The sequence below is a fragment of the Pelophylax lessonae genome, assembly GCF_965119305.1.
Source record: "Pelophylax lessonae genome assembly, chromosome: 2".
In the NCBI taxonomy this organism is placed as follows: Eukaryota; Metazoa; Chordata; class Amphibia; order Anura; family Ranidae; genus Pelophylax; species Pelophylax lessonae.
In genome coordinates, this window is record NC_138769.1 from 333,791,595 (window position 1) to 333,810,586 (window position 18,992).

Sequence of the window (18,992 nt, forward strand, 5' to 3'; positions counted from 1 at the left end):
AAAATATTGAGCAGACTACCAGTTTTTTTAAATAAGGTCACCTATAATAAGAGTTGTGGGTTTTTATTCCTTTTTGACATTTTGATGCAGTGGATCCAAATGATTTTAAAGCTGGGTTGTGGAATGTTATAATGGGCTCTTTGTGGTTTGAGACCCCACAAAGAACCAATGAATGCTATAGGTTTGCCATTTGAGGGAACAAATATTGGTGAAACAAACTTGATAACCTGTGAATGGCACCGAATAGTCACTCCTGCTGAGATCGGAACATTCTGATTGACCAAATCAGAGCTTCATTACGGCTTTCATCTTGTCTAGAGATGCGATTGCATAAGAGGTCTAAAATGGCTGCCGATGCTGCCTTTCCTTTGTCTGGGCTCCATTTTGGATTTGCCCCTCCTCCGCCCCTCCCTTATGGATGCAGCTGCATTTACTTGAATGTTTGCTAGGTAAAGCAAAATGGATTCTGTTAAACTAATACATTTTTAAAAGTGTTTTACACAGTTGTAATTGATATGTTGTAAACAGGGTGTGAAGGCCACACTGTCCCTTTTGAAGAGGCCAGGAGAAAAGACCTATACCCAACGCTGCAGGCTGTTTGTTGGAAATCTTCCTACTGACATCAGCGATGATGAATTTAAGAAACTGTTTTCAAAGTATGGGGAACCTGGAGAAGTTTTTATCAACAAAAGCAAAGGGTTCGGTTTTATTAAGCTGGTAAGTTGTGTGGGTTTGTCTTTGTTCATTAGTGTGTAATATGTATGTATTTGTATGTAGACAATTTTGTATATAGTATTTAGACAATAGTGTGTGTGTGTGTGTGTGTGTGTGTGTGTGTGTAGTAGTAGTAGTAGTAGTAGTAGTAGTAGTAGTAGTAGTATTTAGACAATACTGTGTGTATAGTAGTATTTAGACAATATTGTGTGTAGTATTAAGGCTAGTTCACATGTACTCGTTTTGAGGCGTTTTTCTACTCTAGGATCAACTCAGACGCCTAATGAGACATATCCTATTTAATAAGACCAATCTTATTCATTTCAATGGCCCCTGTTCACATCTGAGCGTTTTGACGTTTTAAGCAAAACACTCAAAGTACATGAGCTTCTTTTTGGGCAGATTAGTTTTTTTTTTTTTTCCATTGGTCACTTGTCAACCTAAATACGCCTGTAAATAGCAACGCCAACATGTGAACGTAGCCTTAGAAAATATTTGTGTGTGTGTGTATATAGTAGTATTTTTAGACAATGTGTGTACATAATAGTATTTAGACATTGTGTGTGTATATTGGTGCATCAAATTTACCACAGCACTGTAATCAAATGTAATCTTTTGGGACTTGTTTTGCTTTTTGCTGATCATTCATTAACGCTGAGTTGCACCCATTTTTGTTTAAAAGTCAGCAGCTACAAGTGTAATTACAAATGTAGCTGCAGACTTTTTTAGTAAATGCACTCCCCTGTCCCACAATCCGGAGATGCGGGAGCATCGGTTCTCTCCATCTTCTCCCTTGCGGAGCTGGCATCAGTAGTGCGGGCACCCGGCTGTGACAGCTTGCAGCTTCAGACGGGTGTGCAATGTGAGTGGGCAGTCTTCTGTGGCATGTCGGGGGTCAGGAGGCCTTAAAGCGAAGTTCCACTTTTGGTGGAACTCCACTTTAACTAGTAAGCCTGGGGTCGGCTAAGAATTAGACATGCTGGTGCAATGCAAAAGGTCCGTCTACAAACCAGATTTACAGATCTGGCCATTCATAGAGTTCCCTTTTCCTAAAAATTGTTGGAAGTTTAAATCCAAAAGTACTGCTCCATACCATAAATGGCCTTCCTGTGAAGCTCTCGTGTTTAAAAGCCCACTGCCCTCTGAGAGCTACCAGTGTCTCTTCATACCTAAAGTCACTTTCAGGTGCACATGTCTAGTATTTGCTATTCCTATTTTGCTTAGGATCATGTAGCATCACCAGCCTCCTAGGTACCTACAGGAAGGAGGCAACAATCATCACATGAATGAGACTAGTCTCCAATCCATTATGCTTCACTGGAGTTCAAACCATTGTGAATGTTGATGTGCCCTTATCTAAAAGGGCAGCCTTTCTTATCCATGCGATGTTGGCTGTGTTTTTTTTTTTTTCCCCTTATGACACCCATTACATCCAATCTGGTTTTCAGTCATCAATATTTTTAATGTTATGGGTAGTTAAGTGTTTGTTTAGACATTGCAACCTGAGAATAACGGTCTTGCAGTCTGCACCTTCTAAATAACCGGGTTTGTAATGTCAGCTCCCATGCTTCATTTTCTATAACTTTCAGATGTGCATGCTGTGTGTTTTTGCAGTTAAACTTTTTTGTTCTCAATGGAAGCCAAAAGGTGGTGATTTTTAGTATTGGCTGACTAAATTCCTAGACTAAAGTGGTCGTAAAGGCAGAAGGTTTTTTACCTTGATGCTAGAGCTGCACGATTAATCGTTTAAAAAAAAAAAAAAATCACGATCTCGATTTCCCCCCCCCCCCCCCAAACGATTTAAATCAGCATGTCCTCGATTCTTACTGAGCCCCGTTCCGTTCTCTGCTAAGGCTGCATTCACACTTGAGCGTAGCGTTTTTTACCGCGATTTTTTTTTTCAGGCGTTTTTCATTGACATCTATCAAAAACGCTGGTAATCAGCCCAAAAAGAAGCTCATGTACTTTTTTCAGCTACAGGCGTTTTGCAAAACGCTCAGATGTGAACAGGGGCCATTTAAATGAATGGGGTTTTACTTGTTGGGCGTTTTGGAAGCGTTTCTTTTGAGCGTTTTTGGAGCTGAAAACGCCCAGGTGTGAATGGAGCCTAACTCGCAGCTGTCAAAAAGAGCCCCTGCAAAAATGTTTCTCAACATTTGGGCCCCTTTCACACGGTCGTCCCGTATGTCCGTATATCATCCCATCTGTTTGCATGTGATATATGGACATAATGCATGTCAATGGGATTGCGGATGTCAACCGATGACCATCCGATTTGCGTCCTTTCAGTTCTGTTCCGTTTTTGGAATGGAACAGAACCCTATTTTTTCTTCAGTTTAAAAAACGGGAAAGGACGTAAAATCGGATGTCAGCGGTGACATCTGCAATCATAGACATGCATTATGTCCGCATATCATCCGCAAACGGATGGGATGATATGCGGACATACGGACAGCATGACACAAATGTCGTCTGTGAATAAAAAAGTGCTGGAGCGGATCGCAATACGGTCCCCTCCGTGTGAAAGGAGCCTAAGGGCTCTTTCACACGGTCCGCCTCCGCAGGCGGATCCGTGTTGCTCAGCGGGGATCGATCCGCGATCCCCGCTGAGCCGGGCGGATGACAGCTCCGTCTCCGCTTGCAGAGCGGAGAGGGAGGTGTCTCAGCACCCCCTGCCCTAATGCGTTCTGTTTTAAGGTAAACCTTTGATCAGTTCAGCCAAAAAAAAAAAACTAATATAAAATTGGGACTTTATATGAGGTGTGACCAGCTACTGTGCAAGGATGGGATTGCGTAAAAAGAAAAGAATATAAAATGGTAGATTTATTAGTAGAAACAGTATTGCTGGATGTATAACCCATAACATGGGAACCATGAAAGCTTCAATTGTAGATATAGGTAAAACCATGACAATGGTAGAAGGTAATACGATATCATAATGAAACATTAATAAAATGCAAAAATAGAAAAATAGTTGTAAAACAGTTGATTGCATATAACTTGCAATAATAAAATGGCCTGTAGATGACGACACGTTTTGTGAACAAATTTCACTTTGTCAGGAATAGGCATATCTTGAAAAAATGTACATATATGAACAGTATATATCCAATAATCACAAGGTCTCAAACCAATCAGTGTAACTTACAGTATATCAATTGTATGTCATTTTTAAAGGGAACAGATCATCCGAGGGTACGTCCAGCCAGGGAACTGAGGGAGCCAAGCCTTTTTGTATCTGCCCTACACCTTTGTTCATTCTCACGCTAGTCATCACTTTCACTCAGGTATCCACACTTCACCTCAGTGTACCATAATCGCTCCAGATAACTATTTTCCTGCACACTTCCTCTACTTTTCTCCTCCTGGGGGGTCTTTTTTATGCCTTTTACGGGTACATACCCTACACCTTTTTTTTTTTTTGCTTGTATTTTATTTTCTAATTCTCTTGAACTATCCACCCATTATGAGTAGGTCCTATGATACTTGTTATCAATACCATAAATACTCTTTTGGGTCTCGGCTTCTTCGTGATCTCACCCTTATAATAATTTTTATTTATATCTATTATATTTACCTATGCAGCCTTTGCTACTGTATAGATATATACTTCTACAGAGGGGATCTCACCCCTCGAGAGCTGGTTCTGTACACCTGTTGACTCCTCCTGCCTGCTTGATACATACAGGCTTCGCTCCCTCCCTGGCTGGACGTACCCTCGGATGATCTTACTTTTAAAAATTACATACAATTGATATCATACTGTAAGTTACACTGATTGGTTTGAGACCTTGTGATTATTGGATATATACTGTTCATGTGTGCATTTTCTTTTACAGATACTTTAACTATGCATATTCTTGACTAAGTGAGATTTGTTCACGAAACGTGTTGTCCTCTACAGGCCATTTTATTGCAAGTTTGTGTGTTACTGCAATTAGCGATGGAGACTGTGGGCCATGAGTCCCATATAAAGTCCCAAACTCCCTCCCCATGTTCAATTAATCAGTTCACTTTAGATACTGCTATCTCCTGAGAGCAGCAGTCTCAGCAGAAGCCATTGGCTCTCGCTGCTGTCAACCAAATCCTGTGGTGCCCAGCCATGTGTGTAGACGAACACGTCCTGGCCTGAAATTGAATTGCACAAGTGCCACCATATCAAACTGCTTGTTATGGAGGCACTCGGAAATGAGGTGGACCCCAGGAGAGGTTCTGGGCTTGCGAAACCATTGCACAGAGCAGGTAAGTATAACCTGTTTGCTGTTACAAAAAAAAAAAAATTAACCTTTTTTTTAGAATCCCTTTAAATCTGAATAACTTTCTACGTTTCTAGGAAACAAGGGCACTGGCTGAAATTGCAAAAGCAGAACTTGATGATTTCCCTATGAGAGGGAGACAACTTCGCGTACGTTTTGCCACTCACTCTGCGGCCCTTTCCATACGCAATCTGTCTCCATTTGTATCAAACGAGCTATTGGAGGAAGCATTCAGTCAGTTTGGACCAGTTGAAAGAGCTGTAGTCATTGTTGATGACCGTGGAAGATCCACAGGAAAAGGAATCGTTGAGTTTGCTGCAAAGCCAGCTGCTAGAAAGGCATATGAAAGGTGCAATGATGGAGTCTTCCTTTTGACAACGTAAGTTTCCTTGGTGTGCATTACCAAATATTGCAGCTTAACCTTGGGCGGATGCATAACTTTTAATTCTAGTTATGCATATTTTTTTTAAATATTTAATCGTATTTCTTTAGTTCATTGACGGACACAGCTCCAGAATCTTTACCATTGGGTTATGCTGCCTCCTACAGGAGTAGGACACTAAGAAGGAAAAGGCTTTACCCTGCCTATGGGGCAGTCCTGGGGTTTACTCCTCCCACTTCTGCTATAGGCATTCAGTGTTTTTTTCTGCTTGGTCAGGTCCTAGTTCCTTGCTGGGATCTCTGGTCCTGGCATTTTTTTTTCTTTTTAAATTGATTTTTTTCCTTTTTTTTTTTTTTTTCTCATCCTGTAAGAACTACAATTAACTGCTGGACTTGGCGATGCACAGGATATTCTAGATCCTTAAGGTCTCCCCGGTTTGGCCAGCAAGCGCATGCAGGCCTCAGCTCTGCACTGGGTCAGCCAGGACGTAGCCCCACTGGACGGGGGGGGGGGGGCTGGCCTTCCTGTTAAATGTGTCTCGGAAGCATACGACCTGATCCCGGCCTTAGTCACAGCGTTCCTCCTGGCCGACAGAACCCCCGTTCCGGTGGAGTGGGGATCTGTCGAGCGGTGCCCACCTTATTCCACGGTATGGTAAGTAGTTTGTTCTCCTCCCTTGGATGGTGGGACCCTCAGGTTCCCCTCCTTATCCCCAGCCCCTCTAGGGTCACCGTGGGTCTTCCGTACCACCTAACCCCCCCTCCCCTCTCTGGAAGTTGAGTTGGCTTTTGCCATGTGCTCTGAAGGGGGGCTTCCTTTTGAGGCTGCTGACCGGTTTTCTCTGGGCACACTCCGGGGATTACAACAGGGTCCTTCGTCGCCCTGGGGGCTTAGTGACTTGGGCAGGTGGGTCCTAAGGGCTCCCAGCTGTGTTGGGCGAGCGGGTGGATTCACATCTGCGGGTCTGCACCGGACCCGACCGAAAATTTTGGCAGCGGCCTGCCGGCGCTGTTTAGTGAGGGTGGCTGGAGCCACCACCCTAAGTTTGGGCTTCATTTCCCTTGTTCCTAGGCGGTTGGCTTCAGCAAAGCTTCGAGGCAGGGCGCCCTCTGAAATGTAGGCCTCGAATTGTGGCCTACTGGACCTTGCGGCAAAGTGGGGGCCTCTGGGGGTGGGATTGTCCTGTAGCCACCCGCATCCACTTGGATGGGATTTGTGCTGCTGAGCCTCAACCTAAAATTTGGGCTGGGGGGGGGGGCGCTGTGGGGGTGGTCACCTTTGTTTGACAGCATACTGCCATTTTTGCATTGGGCACTCCCTCTTTAGCACTGCAGGCCCTCTGGGTACCTTACCTCCACATCATGGCGGGCGGCCCTCTTAAGGGGGCCATTTTCATGCAGACCTTTTTGGAAGGGCTCGGAGGGTGACTTTTTTTTTTTTTTCTTTATCTAGTGGGCCCTGGATTGTCACCCCCCTTGCAGGATTGCAGTGGGCAACCCTCCCCTGCCTGTTTTTTGTTTATGTAACAATCCTGATTAGGTTTCAGGGTGAGCTTGGTATGTAGCCAACCCTACTGGGTCTGCGTCCATGCACTTCGAGTGAGGATGATTCCTCTTCTACTGCAGCCGTGCATGCAAGGGTGCAGGTTGATGCACTGATCGTGTTGGTGTGGGCAACTTTAAAAATTGGAGGATGCAGCTGCATCAGAGGTGACTGTCCCCCTTGGTACCCTCAGCTCCCTAAAAGCTCCCTAAAAGCGGCAAAAAGTGTCCCCTTTTTCCGCCTACTTGACAAAATTGTTGTAAGTCAGTGACCTAAACGCATTGTTGGTGCCAAGCATTTTACACTAGACTGTATCCCTCTGAGAAGTCCATTTTAAAAGTGGATCAGTCCCACCTGTGGTGGATTCTCAGGTTTTCAGGCTGAATAACTCCACTTTAATTATGGTGGAGGAGTGGCTTTTAAAAACCCCCTTTGAAGGGAGAGCAGAGACTTTGGTCTGCCACATGTTTCCTGTGGCCGGTTCAGTCCTTAGGCCGGTGTTAACCATAGCATTGGTATCCCTGACTTTTAACCGAGGGGGCAATGCTTTTGCGATAGGATCTGGAGGGGAAACGCCCCCCCCCCCCCCCGCCCTTGCGAGTCGGCAAACCAGTTGGTCCAGGGGTTTGTTTTGTCTGTGATGCCTCTCTGAATGTGGCTCCCTTTTGGTTTCTAGCCTGTCCGTCACAGTAGTGGTCCTTCGGTGCATGATATGGCTGAAATACTGGAGGACCAGTCTTCCAAGACTGCTTTATCTGTTCTCCCCTTTTGGGGTTCCCCTATTTGGCTTTTCCTAGATGATATCCTTCTTACAGGGGGAATAGTACTCTTCTTCCACAGGCTCCCAGGGGCGAGGAGTCTCGTCTGAGCGGGTTCTTCCAGACCTGCAGACAAGCTCTTAGGCTTAATGCCCCATACACACGTGCAGATTATCTGCAGACTTACCAAAACCATATAATATGAGGTCAAACCTAAACACTTTCAATTTGTATGCAATCCGGCAGGCCCTTGCACTACATAGAAAAGGTAAATCTGCAGACAAGTCTGCAGATAATCTGCACGTGTGTATGGGGCATTAAGAGGCGTCCTCACCTGTGTCTGAGGTGGGGGGACGTCTTCGCTGCTTTCTGGACCCATGGACCTTCCTGATTAGAGACAGGTGGGTCAACGAGCTGATCGGTCTGGCTACAAGATAGTTTGTCTTGTCCTCCAGTAAGGTTCTTTCCTTCCAATCTGCTTTTGTCCCTAGAGCGCCTGCAGGGTTTCTTCGGGGCAGTGCAAGCCTTTCTACTACAAGGGGAGATTGTTCGTGTTCCAATATCGGAACGTTTTCTGGTCAAACCCGTTTAAAATTTCCAGGAAGGAAAGCAAGGTACGTCCAATCCTCAACCTCAAGGCTTTGAACCACTTGAGCCGGTGCGGAAGTTCCAAATGGGGTCTATTTGTACAGTAGTGGCATCCCCACATCAAGGACGCTTGCCTTCTTCATATTGTTGGTCATCCGCGTTCCCTCTACTTGCTGTGAGTGAGCATGCTTAATTCATGCCATTACCCTCTGGTTGCCTCAGCTCCTCGGGTATTCACAATCCCAAAAGTGTTGGCATTGTAGCGGCAGTGAGGGGTTGCGGTACTGGGTACCTGGACTATATTCTTCTGCGAGGAGAGTCTCCGACTGCTCTAAAGGACAACGAAACATTACTGTGTGGACTCTATATAGGAGTTCGGGTGGAAATTGAACTTCCAAAAATCTGCTCTGCTTCCGTCCAAGACTGTCTGGGTCTGACTCTGGATTGGTTTCAGCCAGGGTCTTTACCCCCCCAAGGGATAAAAACTCCAAAGCTGTAGGGTGCGACTCGGGTCCTGTTCAGCAGTCGGACGTGCGGGCGCTGTGCCTGTCTACTTTCAAGGCAGTTCTGTTTTGCACAGTTCCCACTTGAGCCTCTGCCCAGGGAGATTCTTGCCCAGTGGGACAAGGATCCACAGTCTCTAGATAATCCTTCCTTCCCTGTTGGTCCTTGTGGTTGCCTGCCTGTCCGGGGGGGGGGGGGAGGATTTGGGCACAGATGTATTTAAGGGGTTTGGACTCTGGGGAGTCAAGACTACCAATCACTATACTGGAACTTCGGGTGATTTTAATTTGTCTGGCTCATTGGACAAATCACCTTAGGAGCGCCAGGTAAGTATCTATTGGACAATGCCACGGCCGTGGTGTATGTCAATCCCCATTGGGGCACAAGTGTCCTGGCAGCTTGGAGAGGTACCTGGCGTTCTAAGGTTTAGCTCGGTCTCCGGTAGGGAACTCCTGGGGTGGACCTGTTGGGCCTTTCGTCTCAACAGGAAAGTACAGAGAATTTTGGCAAAGTCTTGGGATCCTCTGGTCGATGTCAGACGCACTGGTCTCTCCTTTACCCCACAAACTTCTGCCAAGTCTCCTGTGAAGGATTGAGGCAGACGGGATCCAGACATCCTAGTGGCTCCAACTGGCCTTGCTGGTATTGGTACGCCAATCTGGTACAGCGGGTCACAGATGCTCTTAGAGACTCTCTCAAGCCCCACATAATTCTTTTTTTTTTGTATCCCAGGGGCCAATCTTTCATCCGGCTTTACTCGCTGGCTATAACGGCTTGACCGTCGAAATCCAGGTGTTTGCACGATAGGGGGGTTGTCTGAATCAGTGATTCCCATGTTGTAAAAGACAAAAAAATCTACCTCTAGGAAGATTTTACCATCCTGCTGGAAGGCGTAATTGCGTGGTGAGTCTCTGGGGTTCATCCTGTTCCGTTGGCTCGGATTTTGGCATTCCTCCGAGGTGTTGCGCAGCGCCTGGCCTTGGGTATCGTCAAGGGCCAGCTTTTTGGCCTTGGCGGTCGTCTTTTGCCATCCTTTTGGCTACACTCTTTGGTTTGCACCTTTTTATTCAGGGGGTTCGCCACTTGGCTCCCCAGTAGTCTCCATTGCCTCCGTGGGATCCTTATTTGGTGCTGTCTGTTCTCCAGTACCCGCCTTTCGGAAAGATTTGCAAGCATCCTTTGCGTACATTGTCCCAGAAGGTAGCCTTCCGGGTGGCTTTCTTCTGCATGCAGGGTGTCGGAGCTGGCAACGTTGTCTTGTCCACCTTACCTGGTGGTACTTCACCCTGTCAGTAGTTTCTGGTTTCCATCTGAATAAAGACCTTGTGTTGCCTGCCTTCTGTGTTTTCAAGCCTGAACATCCTAACAAGATTGCCTTGCACTCTCTGGATGTGGGTTGGGCGATCAGGGTGTACTTTGCGGCAACCCAGTAGTTTAGGAAATTGGTTTTTACGATTTGTCCTTAATGGATCTAGCAAAGGGTTGGTCACGTCTGCTGCGACCATTTCCAGATGGGCGGTGGTGCAGGCCTATTCAATCAAGGGTCTGGTTCCTCCGTTCCCTGCTAAGGTGCTTTCTACGTGGGCCTTTAGTGCCTTTTGGGCCTTCTGCGATCAGGTGTCGGTGGTGCAGGTTTGCAAGGCAGCCACCTGGTTGTCTGCACACTTTCACAAAATGTTATACAATAGATGTGCTGGCATCTACAGATGCTGCTTTTTGTCTGCAATGTTTTGCAGTCTGCAGTTTGAGGACTAGTCCCCTTTGAGGGTGTAGCAGGAAGTGGAAATATACCCCTGGGACTGCCCCATAGACGTGGTAAAGCTTTTTTCCTGCCTAGGGCACTACTTCTGTAGGGGGCAGCATAACCCAGTGGTCAAGATTCTGGAGGGGTCCGTCAACAAACATCGGAAGGATTTTACAGTAAGACAAAAAATCCAATTCCAATTCCTGCTTGAAACTTATTGATATGGGAGTTTACAAGGCAGTAGAGGACAAATGGCTGCAAGTACAACTTATGGAGGAGTTTTATCTGAGGATCACCTGAGGCTAATGCTTCACTGGGTCACTGGGTATAGAAGTATTTTTCGAGCAGTGATAATTACCCCAAAAGTAAACTTAGTTTACCAACAAAAACAAATTTAGTCCTCACATCTAATTGGCAAGCTGCTATAATACATTTTCGGTTTTGTGTTTTAAGAACTGGTGTGTGTGCAGAGAGCAGCCTATCTTTGCCATGCATGCACATTTACCCATGTTATGTTCCATATCAAAACCCTGCAAGTACGTAAATATAGTTGTTGCATTTTTATTCACTAAAATTCCAAGCAGTTCTTTAAACTCTGCCTAGTTCTGTTGCTGACACTTCATTTCCTCATCGTCTCTAAAAGGGGAGGCTCCCATAAGAGCAAATGTATCATGGCTCCTTCTGTGAACAGAAATTCACATACCAATGCAACATGTTAAATGCACATCATAATACAATTATATATAAAATGAGTAAGTGTGTGGTAAATGCTAAAGTGATGCCACTTAGCCAGACTTTCAGAGACTCAGTCTGTTGCAATGTTGATACAGCAGACAAGTCTTTGAGGCTTGACTGCACAGGGTGGGCCACTTGGGTCTGTGGCTAGGCAGTGTTTTGCTTTAGATTTTTATAACTTGTAATTTGTTGTTGGATTAGATTGTGTTTACTTACAGCATTTTCAATTTGTGATTTACAGAACCCCAATGCCTGTTATTGTTGAGCCTCTAGAGCAGTTTGATGATGAAGATGGCCTCCCAGAGAAACTTGCCCAGAAGAATCATTTATATCAAAAGTATGTACCGGTATTAAGAGAATGTGAATGCTAGTTATAGGTGTCTGTAGCTCCATTCATTGGCTTTCAAAATTACCTGTGCAGCAGAGGTGTTTAACCAAGCTTATTTCTGACACTAAGGTTAAATCAGAATTTTTTGCTAGATTACTTGGGACCCCCAAATAAAAAAAATGTATCATTTTAGCAGACTGGAGAAAAAAATGATGGTCGTTGAAATATTTTGTTAGTGTTTGCACAGCGGCATTTACAACACAATTTTTTTTTTTTTTTTTTTTTTGGTATGAGAGATGTTACGCTGAGTAAGTAGATACCTAACATGTTATGGTTTAAAATTGTGTGGACTTGTGGAATGGCGACAAATTATAGTGCTTAAAGCTTCCCTGTGCACCAAGAGCATGCGTAACCCGCGCCAGCAAATGTAAACTGTGTTTAATCACACGTGAGGTATCTCCATCGTCAAAGCAAGCACAATGCTAGCAAGACCTCTAGCTACTGTTAACAGTTGAGTTACTGGTCTAAAAGACCCCAAACCCTGCCACTGTTTCAAAGTATTCAATACGCCAAGATTGGCATCTTTGGATTTTTTAATATTGGCAGCGGAGTAACTTGGAAGCAATGCCACTTCGGGTTACCACATCGAAGACTCAAAGCAAACCCCCCCCCCTTTCCTCCAGATGGCAAATTGCTTGGGAGATAGTGGTTCACCTACTACATGTAAGCTGTCTATTTTGTGTCCTAAAACAAATTAGTTTTGATACTAGCATAATTGGATCAAAAAGTGAAGTCTAAAAATGTAAAGGGTACAATATCTTTGCTGGTTACATGTCCTGATTATTGGGCAGCTTTATAGGAAATGGCAACCAGTTTCAAATAGTGGCGTTTACCTTGATGTAATCTACTTTATCCAACAGGGAGAGAGAGGTTCCCCCACGATTTGCCCAGCATGGAAGTTTTGAGTTTGAGTATTCTCAGCGCTGGAAGTCTCTAGATGAGATGGAGAAACAGCAAAGACAGCAAGTGGATAAAAATATGAAGGAAGCTAAGGAGAAACTAGAAAGTGAAATGGATGATGCTTACCATGAACATCAAGCCAACTTGCTGCGACAAGGTTAGGATTTCTCTCCTCCTCAGTTTTGATTTCTGGATTTTGTGTGTGTTTTTGCGCCCATTATCACTCGACAGATATTTGCATGCCTGTCGTGTGAATATTTGCCTAATCTAAACCCCAAAGCAAAATTTTATTCTTGTGCAGCTTAATGGAATTTCTTTACTTTTGGGGCCAGTAACTTTCTATGGAAGAGTACAAAAGCCATTGTCAGCCTGTGTAGCTGCACTAGGAAATTTGAATGTGCACTTTGAAAGGGGAACTATATCTGCCTTCTTGCCAGTGCTGCGGTGTCCCAGAACTTCCACAGGTCGCTGTCCTCTTTGGCTTAATCAGTTGCCAGGTACTGATCTTCAGCTATTTTCACTGTTCTGGCAAAGATGACTTTACTCACATGTGCGGAAGTTGATTAATCTCAGCATTGCTGAAATTGTGCACGGAGCTGCGTGCGCACAGACCAGTGTATAGGGTGTACAATGCAGGTAAGGAAATTGCTGGAGTGACACGGTCACTTCTGCTTTACAAATTAAACCTTATTTTAATCTATAAAAATTGTTTTTTTTTTTTTTTTTTTTTTTTTTTTTTAAACCACTTAACCCTTGTCAATGTTAGTGATTGTGTAAAGTCTCATAAATATATTTATATTTTGCCGCTTCTATGCAGTTTTGCACAGAGCAGCCTGGGTTGTCCTCTTTGGTACCTCTTTGCTGCTTCTGGCCCCTCCAGTCGAGTGCCCCCACAGCAAGTGGCTTTCTATGGGGGCACCCGTGCTGCAGTTCCATGTCCATTCAGAAACGGAGCTGCCGTTTGGCCATGCCCCCTCTCCTAAATGGCTGGCTGACTTTGCCAGCTGTGGGAGCCGATCAGGAGGGAGTCCTGGATGGCCAAGGGACTCGTGGACATCGCTGGACGGAGCTAGGGTTCAGGTAAGTATTAGGGGGTACTGGGGGGGGGGGCTGCTACACACAAGGGTTTTTATCATAATGCATATGCATTAAGATAAAAACCTTCTGCCTTTAAAGCTCCTTTTAACATTCCTAGCGGTATTCCCGAGTGTGGCTCGGGGGTAATTGGTACCAACAGCAGTAACCCCAAGCCACACTCAGGATTACCCCAGAATGATACTCTCCTTCCCCAGCCTTCCTGCAGCCATCCTCCCGCTGTTTGGCTGATGCCGGCACCTTCTTCAGGTTCCCTTCCTGCGAGCGCTGCGTTGCAGCAGGGGGTGGAACTGGCCAGAGATTCAAAAAGAAACAATTACATGATGGTGTAATCTGTTAATTACAACTTTGTATCATGCCATTTCACCTAGTCTTTTCCAGTGCCCTGCCTGTACTTTTTGCTGTACTTTGTGCCTGCAAAATTGATAACTTCTATGGCGTACAAAAAGCGTTTTAGCTCAAACACTTGAACGAACTGGAAAACAAGTGACGGTGTATCAGAATTATTTGAATAACTGAGCAATAGCGATTCATGGGAAAACTCGTCAGGTACTGAAAGTGACAACAGCGACGATTCTGCGACTGAGCTCAGCAAAGTGCGGACATGGTGCTCTATTGACTGCAATATGGATCAGGCAGCGCCCCCCCAGTACAGATTTTTCCTCATAATGAAATATCTCCACTTTGAAAACAAGAATTTGATGAAATTTATTACGTTCTAATTTATGATTTCATGTTTTATTCCTAAGAATTACAGGCCTAAAATAAGTGCCGAGTGCCACTGTCAATGGGATGCAGCAGGGCTTGGGAGCAAGAGTGCCCCCATGGGGAAATTCCTTTACAACCGCATTAAGATTTGGGAAGTGGCAGTAAGATTGCTTTTATGATCTACTTGGTAATCTTGGTCTTTTTTTGGCTTGTATACACGGTTTGCCATTTACCCCAAATTAATGAATTCCATTTTTAGAACAAGGGATGTGGTGGTTGGTACTAAACTATGTAACCAATGTACCTTGATAACCTTAAGTGAGTGTGCACACAGACTGCACTTAAAGCGGTTGTATCCAAAAAGCAAAACCTGCAGGACAAAGGCATAATGAATTGGTATTCATTGCATACTATCTCATTATGAAATACTTGCCTTAGAATGAAGCCCGGACACCGCTGAGGCAGCTGACATCTTTCCTCGGCATCTCTTCTGGGTTCGACAGCTCCGGCAAGTAGCTCTGAAGGTCCACTGGACCTCCAGAGCGCATGCACCGCTGGTGTCAGCAGCTGCATGCAGGGCGAATATCTCAAACCGTGCAGGTTTAGGAGATATTAATTTTACCTACAGGTAAGCCTTATTATAGGATTGCCTGTAACTAAAAGTTAAAAAGCTGAGTATACTACTGATTTAAAGCATTAATTAAAAAAATATATACATGTGCATTCAGGAAACCTTTTTTTAAACTAAAATTTCATCCTAGATTTGATGAGACGTCAGGAAGAGCTAAGACGCATGGAGGAGCTACACAACCAAGAAATGCAGAAGCGAAAAGAAATGCAGTTGAGGTGAGCCAAGCATCTTCACATTGTGGGATTTACTGTAGCTTTTATCAATTAGAGGGCTTTCCTTTTTATAAAATAATGTTGTTGCTTTAAATAGACAAGAAGAGGAACGCCGCAGACGTGAAGAAGAATTGATGCTGCGACAGCGTGAAATGGAAGAACAGATGAGACGTCAGCGTGAAGAGGGTTACCGTATGAGTTATATGGACCCTGTAAGTCATTTGAATGTTTGAGAACTGCGGTTTCTTAACCTTGGAACTTCGTTGTTAAAAAAACTTTGTTTTGTTTTTCAGAGAGAGAGGGATATGCGCATGGGAACTAACTCATTGTCCATGGGAGGTAATGCAGACCTTTTTACCTTTCCTTTTTTGGGAGGTTTCCAAACCCTTTTCTAATTGCATGTGTTTTTTGTTTTAAAGATCCATATGCTGCAGCAGCCCCAAAATATCCAACACTTGGATCAACTGGTATTAGCTACGAGGGCAGCCCAGGTGTGACACAGGCAGCAATTGCCTCATCTCTAATGGCGAATGACATGGTAATGGCGAATGAAATGGTAACGTATCTTACTGACACTTCAAAAGTAGTGTCATTGACACTGTGACTAGTATGTATTCTTATGGTTTTAGGTATGGTGTAGTATGTCTCAAGACTGAGTTTGAAAGCCTTAACAGGTTTTTACTTAAGCAAGGGTCCTGTAGTTGAGGCTTTGGAGGCTAGATTATGAAAATCATTCTGATCTAGCTGCTAGTCTTACAAAATGGTGGTCGGGTTTTGATCCTTAATGGCAGAATTTGTTGTGCGTTTTGTAATTCCTGACCTTGAATAATGCATTAAGTTATAGTCCCTTTAGAAGTGTGTTTTTACTGTTCACTAATTTGAAGGACTGGGTCTCTAAGCTACTGTAACCCTATAGAATGGCAACTTCGGTTCACCTATGTACTGAAAGAGCTAAACCAGATCTGCTTGAAAAGAACAGACTTGGTGCATAGAAAATGTGATAGTTTTTAGTTAACTACCTTGAAAATGTATACAATAAAGCCGACTAATGGCAAATACACCACCAACTGTTTGCAGCAATTTGCAAAGTAATGTGGCCTTCAGAAATATTCCTATTGTGTCAAGTAAAATGTCATATAACTTCTTTTGAAATTGCGGCTTTCTTTCGGAGTCACTAAATGAGTGCATTTTATGCAAAATGTAATTGTGTTGCTCTAAGAGCTACAATTTTGCTATGCACTTCTACAAACTGGGAAAGCCCTGCAGTAAATTAAAGTGTTGGTGAAAATAACCTTCTGACAAGCTGTCAAAGGTATGTAATCAAAGCTGAACTCCAGGCTCCTTTACAACACAATGTGTATGCATAGAGCAGCAATGATAAAATGAGTTGTTAATATTGGTCTGGTGTTGTAGGGCAATAGCTTCATTATTCAAAATGTTTTTGGGAATATTGGGAAGTAAAAAAAATGTTAGGCATCTTTTAAAGTCTGTAAGGCAGGCTACACTGCTTATAACCTCTTTTATTAATCTTGAAGTGCATGCATACTAGGGATCGACCGATTATCGGCAAGGCTGATGGGCACTTTCCCTGATATATTGGTATCGGCCCCGGTGGTTACCGATTGCGATATTACTGAATGTAATATTAGTGCATGTAAAATCCTTTTGCTTTAGTAGGGTTTTTTTTTTAATGTCCAGTGTGTGTTTTTGTAATCTAATAGTGTGAAATACCTTCATTACATTGCCGTTTGGCCCTTAACACACACTGGTCATTATATAAAACACTAATGGTGGATTCTAGGATTTTAATGATACTAAACTAGGTTTACTCGGGATTACTGACGGGGAGGGAAGACCACACATTACAGCTAAAAGACCTACCCCACATGTTCAGTACCAGATTTGTGTCCAATTCTTTTTTTCAAAACTTCAAATGTGCAAAATATTGGCCGATACCGATATGCAATGGCCAAAGTATCGGCAACGAAAAACCGATATCGGTCGATCCCTAATGCATACATACTCAGTGTGTAATGTGTATACAGGTTTGTTTAATAACATTTTACACAATTAGGAATCACACATATAAAGTGTAGTTCACATCCCCCTACAAAAGTTATGTATATTCCACAATTCCCCTTTACATTTTAACCGGGTAAACATTTTACCACTTCTACTCTTCTCAGTTGAAACCTGATCAACTATGCAAAGTAAGGGTCATATAGCCTAAATCCGTTTATTGACCAAATATAAAAACTGTTCCCCTAAGTGCAGAAAACTGCTCAAACATCCACTAGTTCTGGCCTGACCCTATATAGGGAGGTTTTTAAGAGCTGCAGATTTGTATAATTTAGCAAAAATGCTGGTGACTTATGTTCTGAAGGACCTTATTCTGGCTCTTCCTGTTACGGGGTGACAAAAGGTTTTGTCTTCCTATGTTGAAACCTGTTCCCTTGTTGGGAGACTACATGTGGCTGTGTAGGCAAACCTTGCCAGGCATGGTCCACTTTTTTTAAAGACAGTTATAAACAAATAGTGCAGCTGGTGGAAGATGGGGAAAACCGCTGAAGATCAGCAGCAGTGAGGTGTAGAAAGTTATGGTGTCCGCTTTAGCTTGTGATGCTCCGGCGGTTTCCTAAACTATTTTGTAACTGTAATTGAGTGGGTGTGTATTGTTCACTTCTAGATAGTTTGGCTAGAACAGAGTACAGTCAGAACTAGGGTCCTGTGTCTGTTTAATAGACACAACACCCAGGGTATGCTGCACATGGCTCTTCTCACCAGCAGCCACAAATGTCCTGCTAAGCAGTTACTTAAAGGCTGCATTCACACTTGAGCGTAGCGTTTTACCGTGATTTTCAGGCGTTTTTTTCAGACATTTTGGAGGCAGGCATTGACATCTATCAAACGCTGGTAATCAGCCCAAAAAGAAGCTCATGTACTTTTTTCAGCTACAGGCGTTATGCAAAACGCTCAGATGTGAACAGAGGCCATTTAAATGAATGGGGTTTTACTTGTTGGGTGTTTTTAGAACTTTTTTTTTTTGCGTTTTTTGGAGCTGAAAAACACTCAAACGCCCAGGTGTGAATGGAGCCTAAAGCTGCACTCACGCTTTTGGATACTTTGGGCCAAGCCAAAACAAAATAGTCTTATCTGATCGGCGCTCAGCCAGTCTGAGAAAGCTATATTTTTTGAATGTTGCATACAAATCAGTCATTGCTAGAATATATTGCTTCCTCTGGCTGAGTGCCAATCACTCTTGTTCTGGGTATGAGATGGGGAAGTCTTGGAGACGGGAACACAGTGCAGTAGGCTGTAGCCTCAGCTAATTCGTTTATACAGCACATCTGGCAGCTTCACATGTTAGTGAGGGACATAATTTGTTTGGGTAAAGCTGGCTTCACTGAGCAGCTGGAAACATAGGTACTGTCAAATCTTGTGGTGGTTGGCATGGCTGAACCACGCTGGGCATGTCCTAAGGAGGCACACATCCTGACTTAGGAGTGCGCCCACATGGATGCCCCAGAGGCACTGAAGGCAGGAGTGGAGGCATGCTGGTGGAGAACCCAAAAGTTTGTTGGGCAGAGCAGGTAAGTATATTGTATTAAAAAAAAAAAAAAAAAAAAAAAATCCTACTTTAAGCACCCGGATCATGTCCGAGGGATTTATGAGACGTATTGGACTTGATTTACTAACACTGGAGTAGCTAGCTGTGTATGGTAGCCTTTTAGCGTCTAACTTCAGCTTGTTCAGTTGAGCTTTGATATAAAAAAAAAAGGAAGCTGATTGGTTTTTATGGAGAGCTGCACCAGATTGTGCACTCTGGTTTTGGTAA

The 18,992-nt window shown here is 43.9% G+C and overlaps 1 protein-coding gene across 2 annotated transcripts in view; it reads left to right on the forward strand.

The window, feature by feature from the left end:
- SFPQ (splicing factor proline and glutamine rich) overlaps positions 1–18,992 on the forward strand; it is a 32,226-nt gene that overhangs the window by 1,764 nt on the left and 11,470 nt on the right. For both annotated transcript variants that reach the window (XM_082244490.1, XM_082244489.1), the window contains exons 2-9: positions 529–717; positions 5,048–5,349; positions 11,465–11,560; positions 12,472–12,668; positions 15,076–15,160; positions 15,255–15,369; positions 15,451–15,496; positions 15,577–15,695. In XM_082244490.1, the coding sequence (XP_082100616.1) occupies positions 529–717; positions 5,048–5,349; positions 11,465–11,560; positions 12,472–12,668; positions 15,076–15,160; positions 15,255–15,369; positions 15,451–15,496; positions 15,577–15,695 (1,149 nt within the window). The remainder of the gene's footprint in view (positions 1–528; positions 718–5,047; positions 5,350–11,464; positions 11,561–12,471; positions 12,669–15,075; positions 15,161–15,254; positions 15,370–15,450; positions 15,497–15,576; positions 15,696–18,992) is intronic.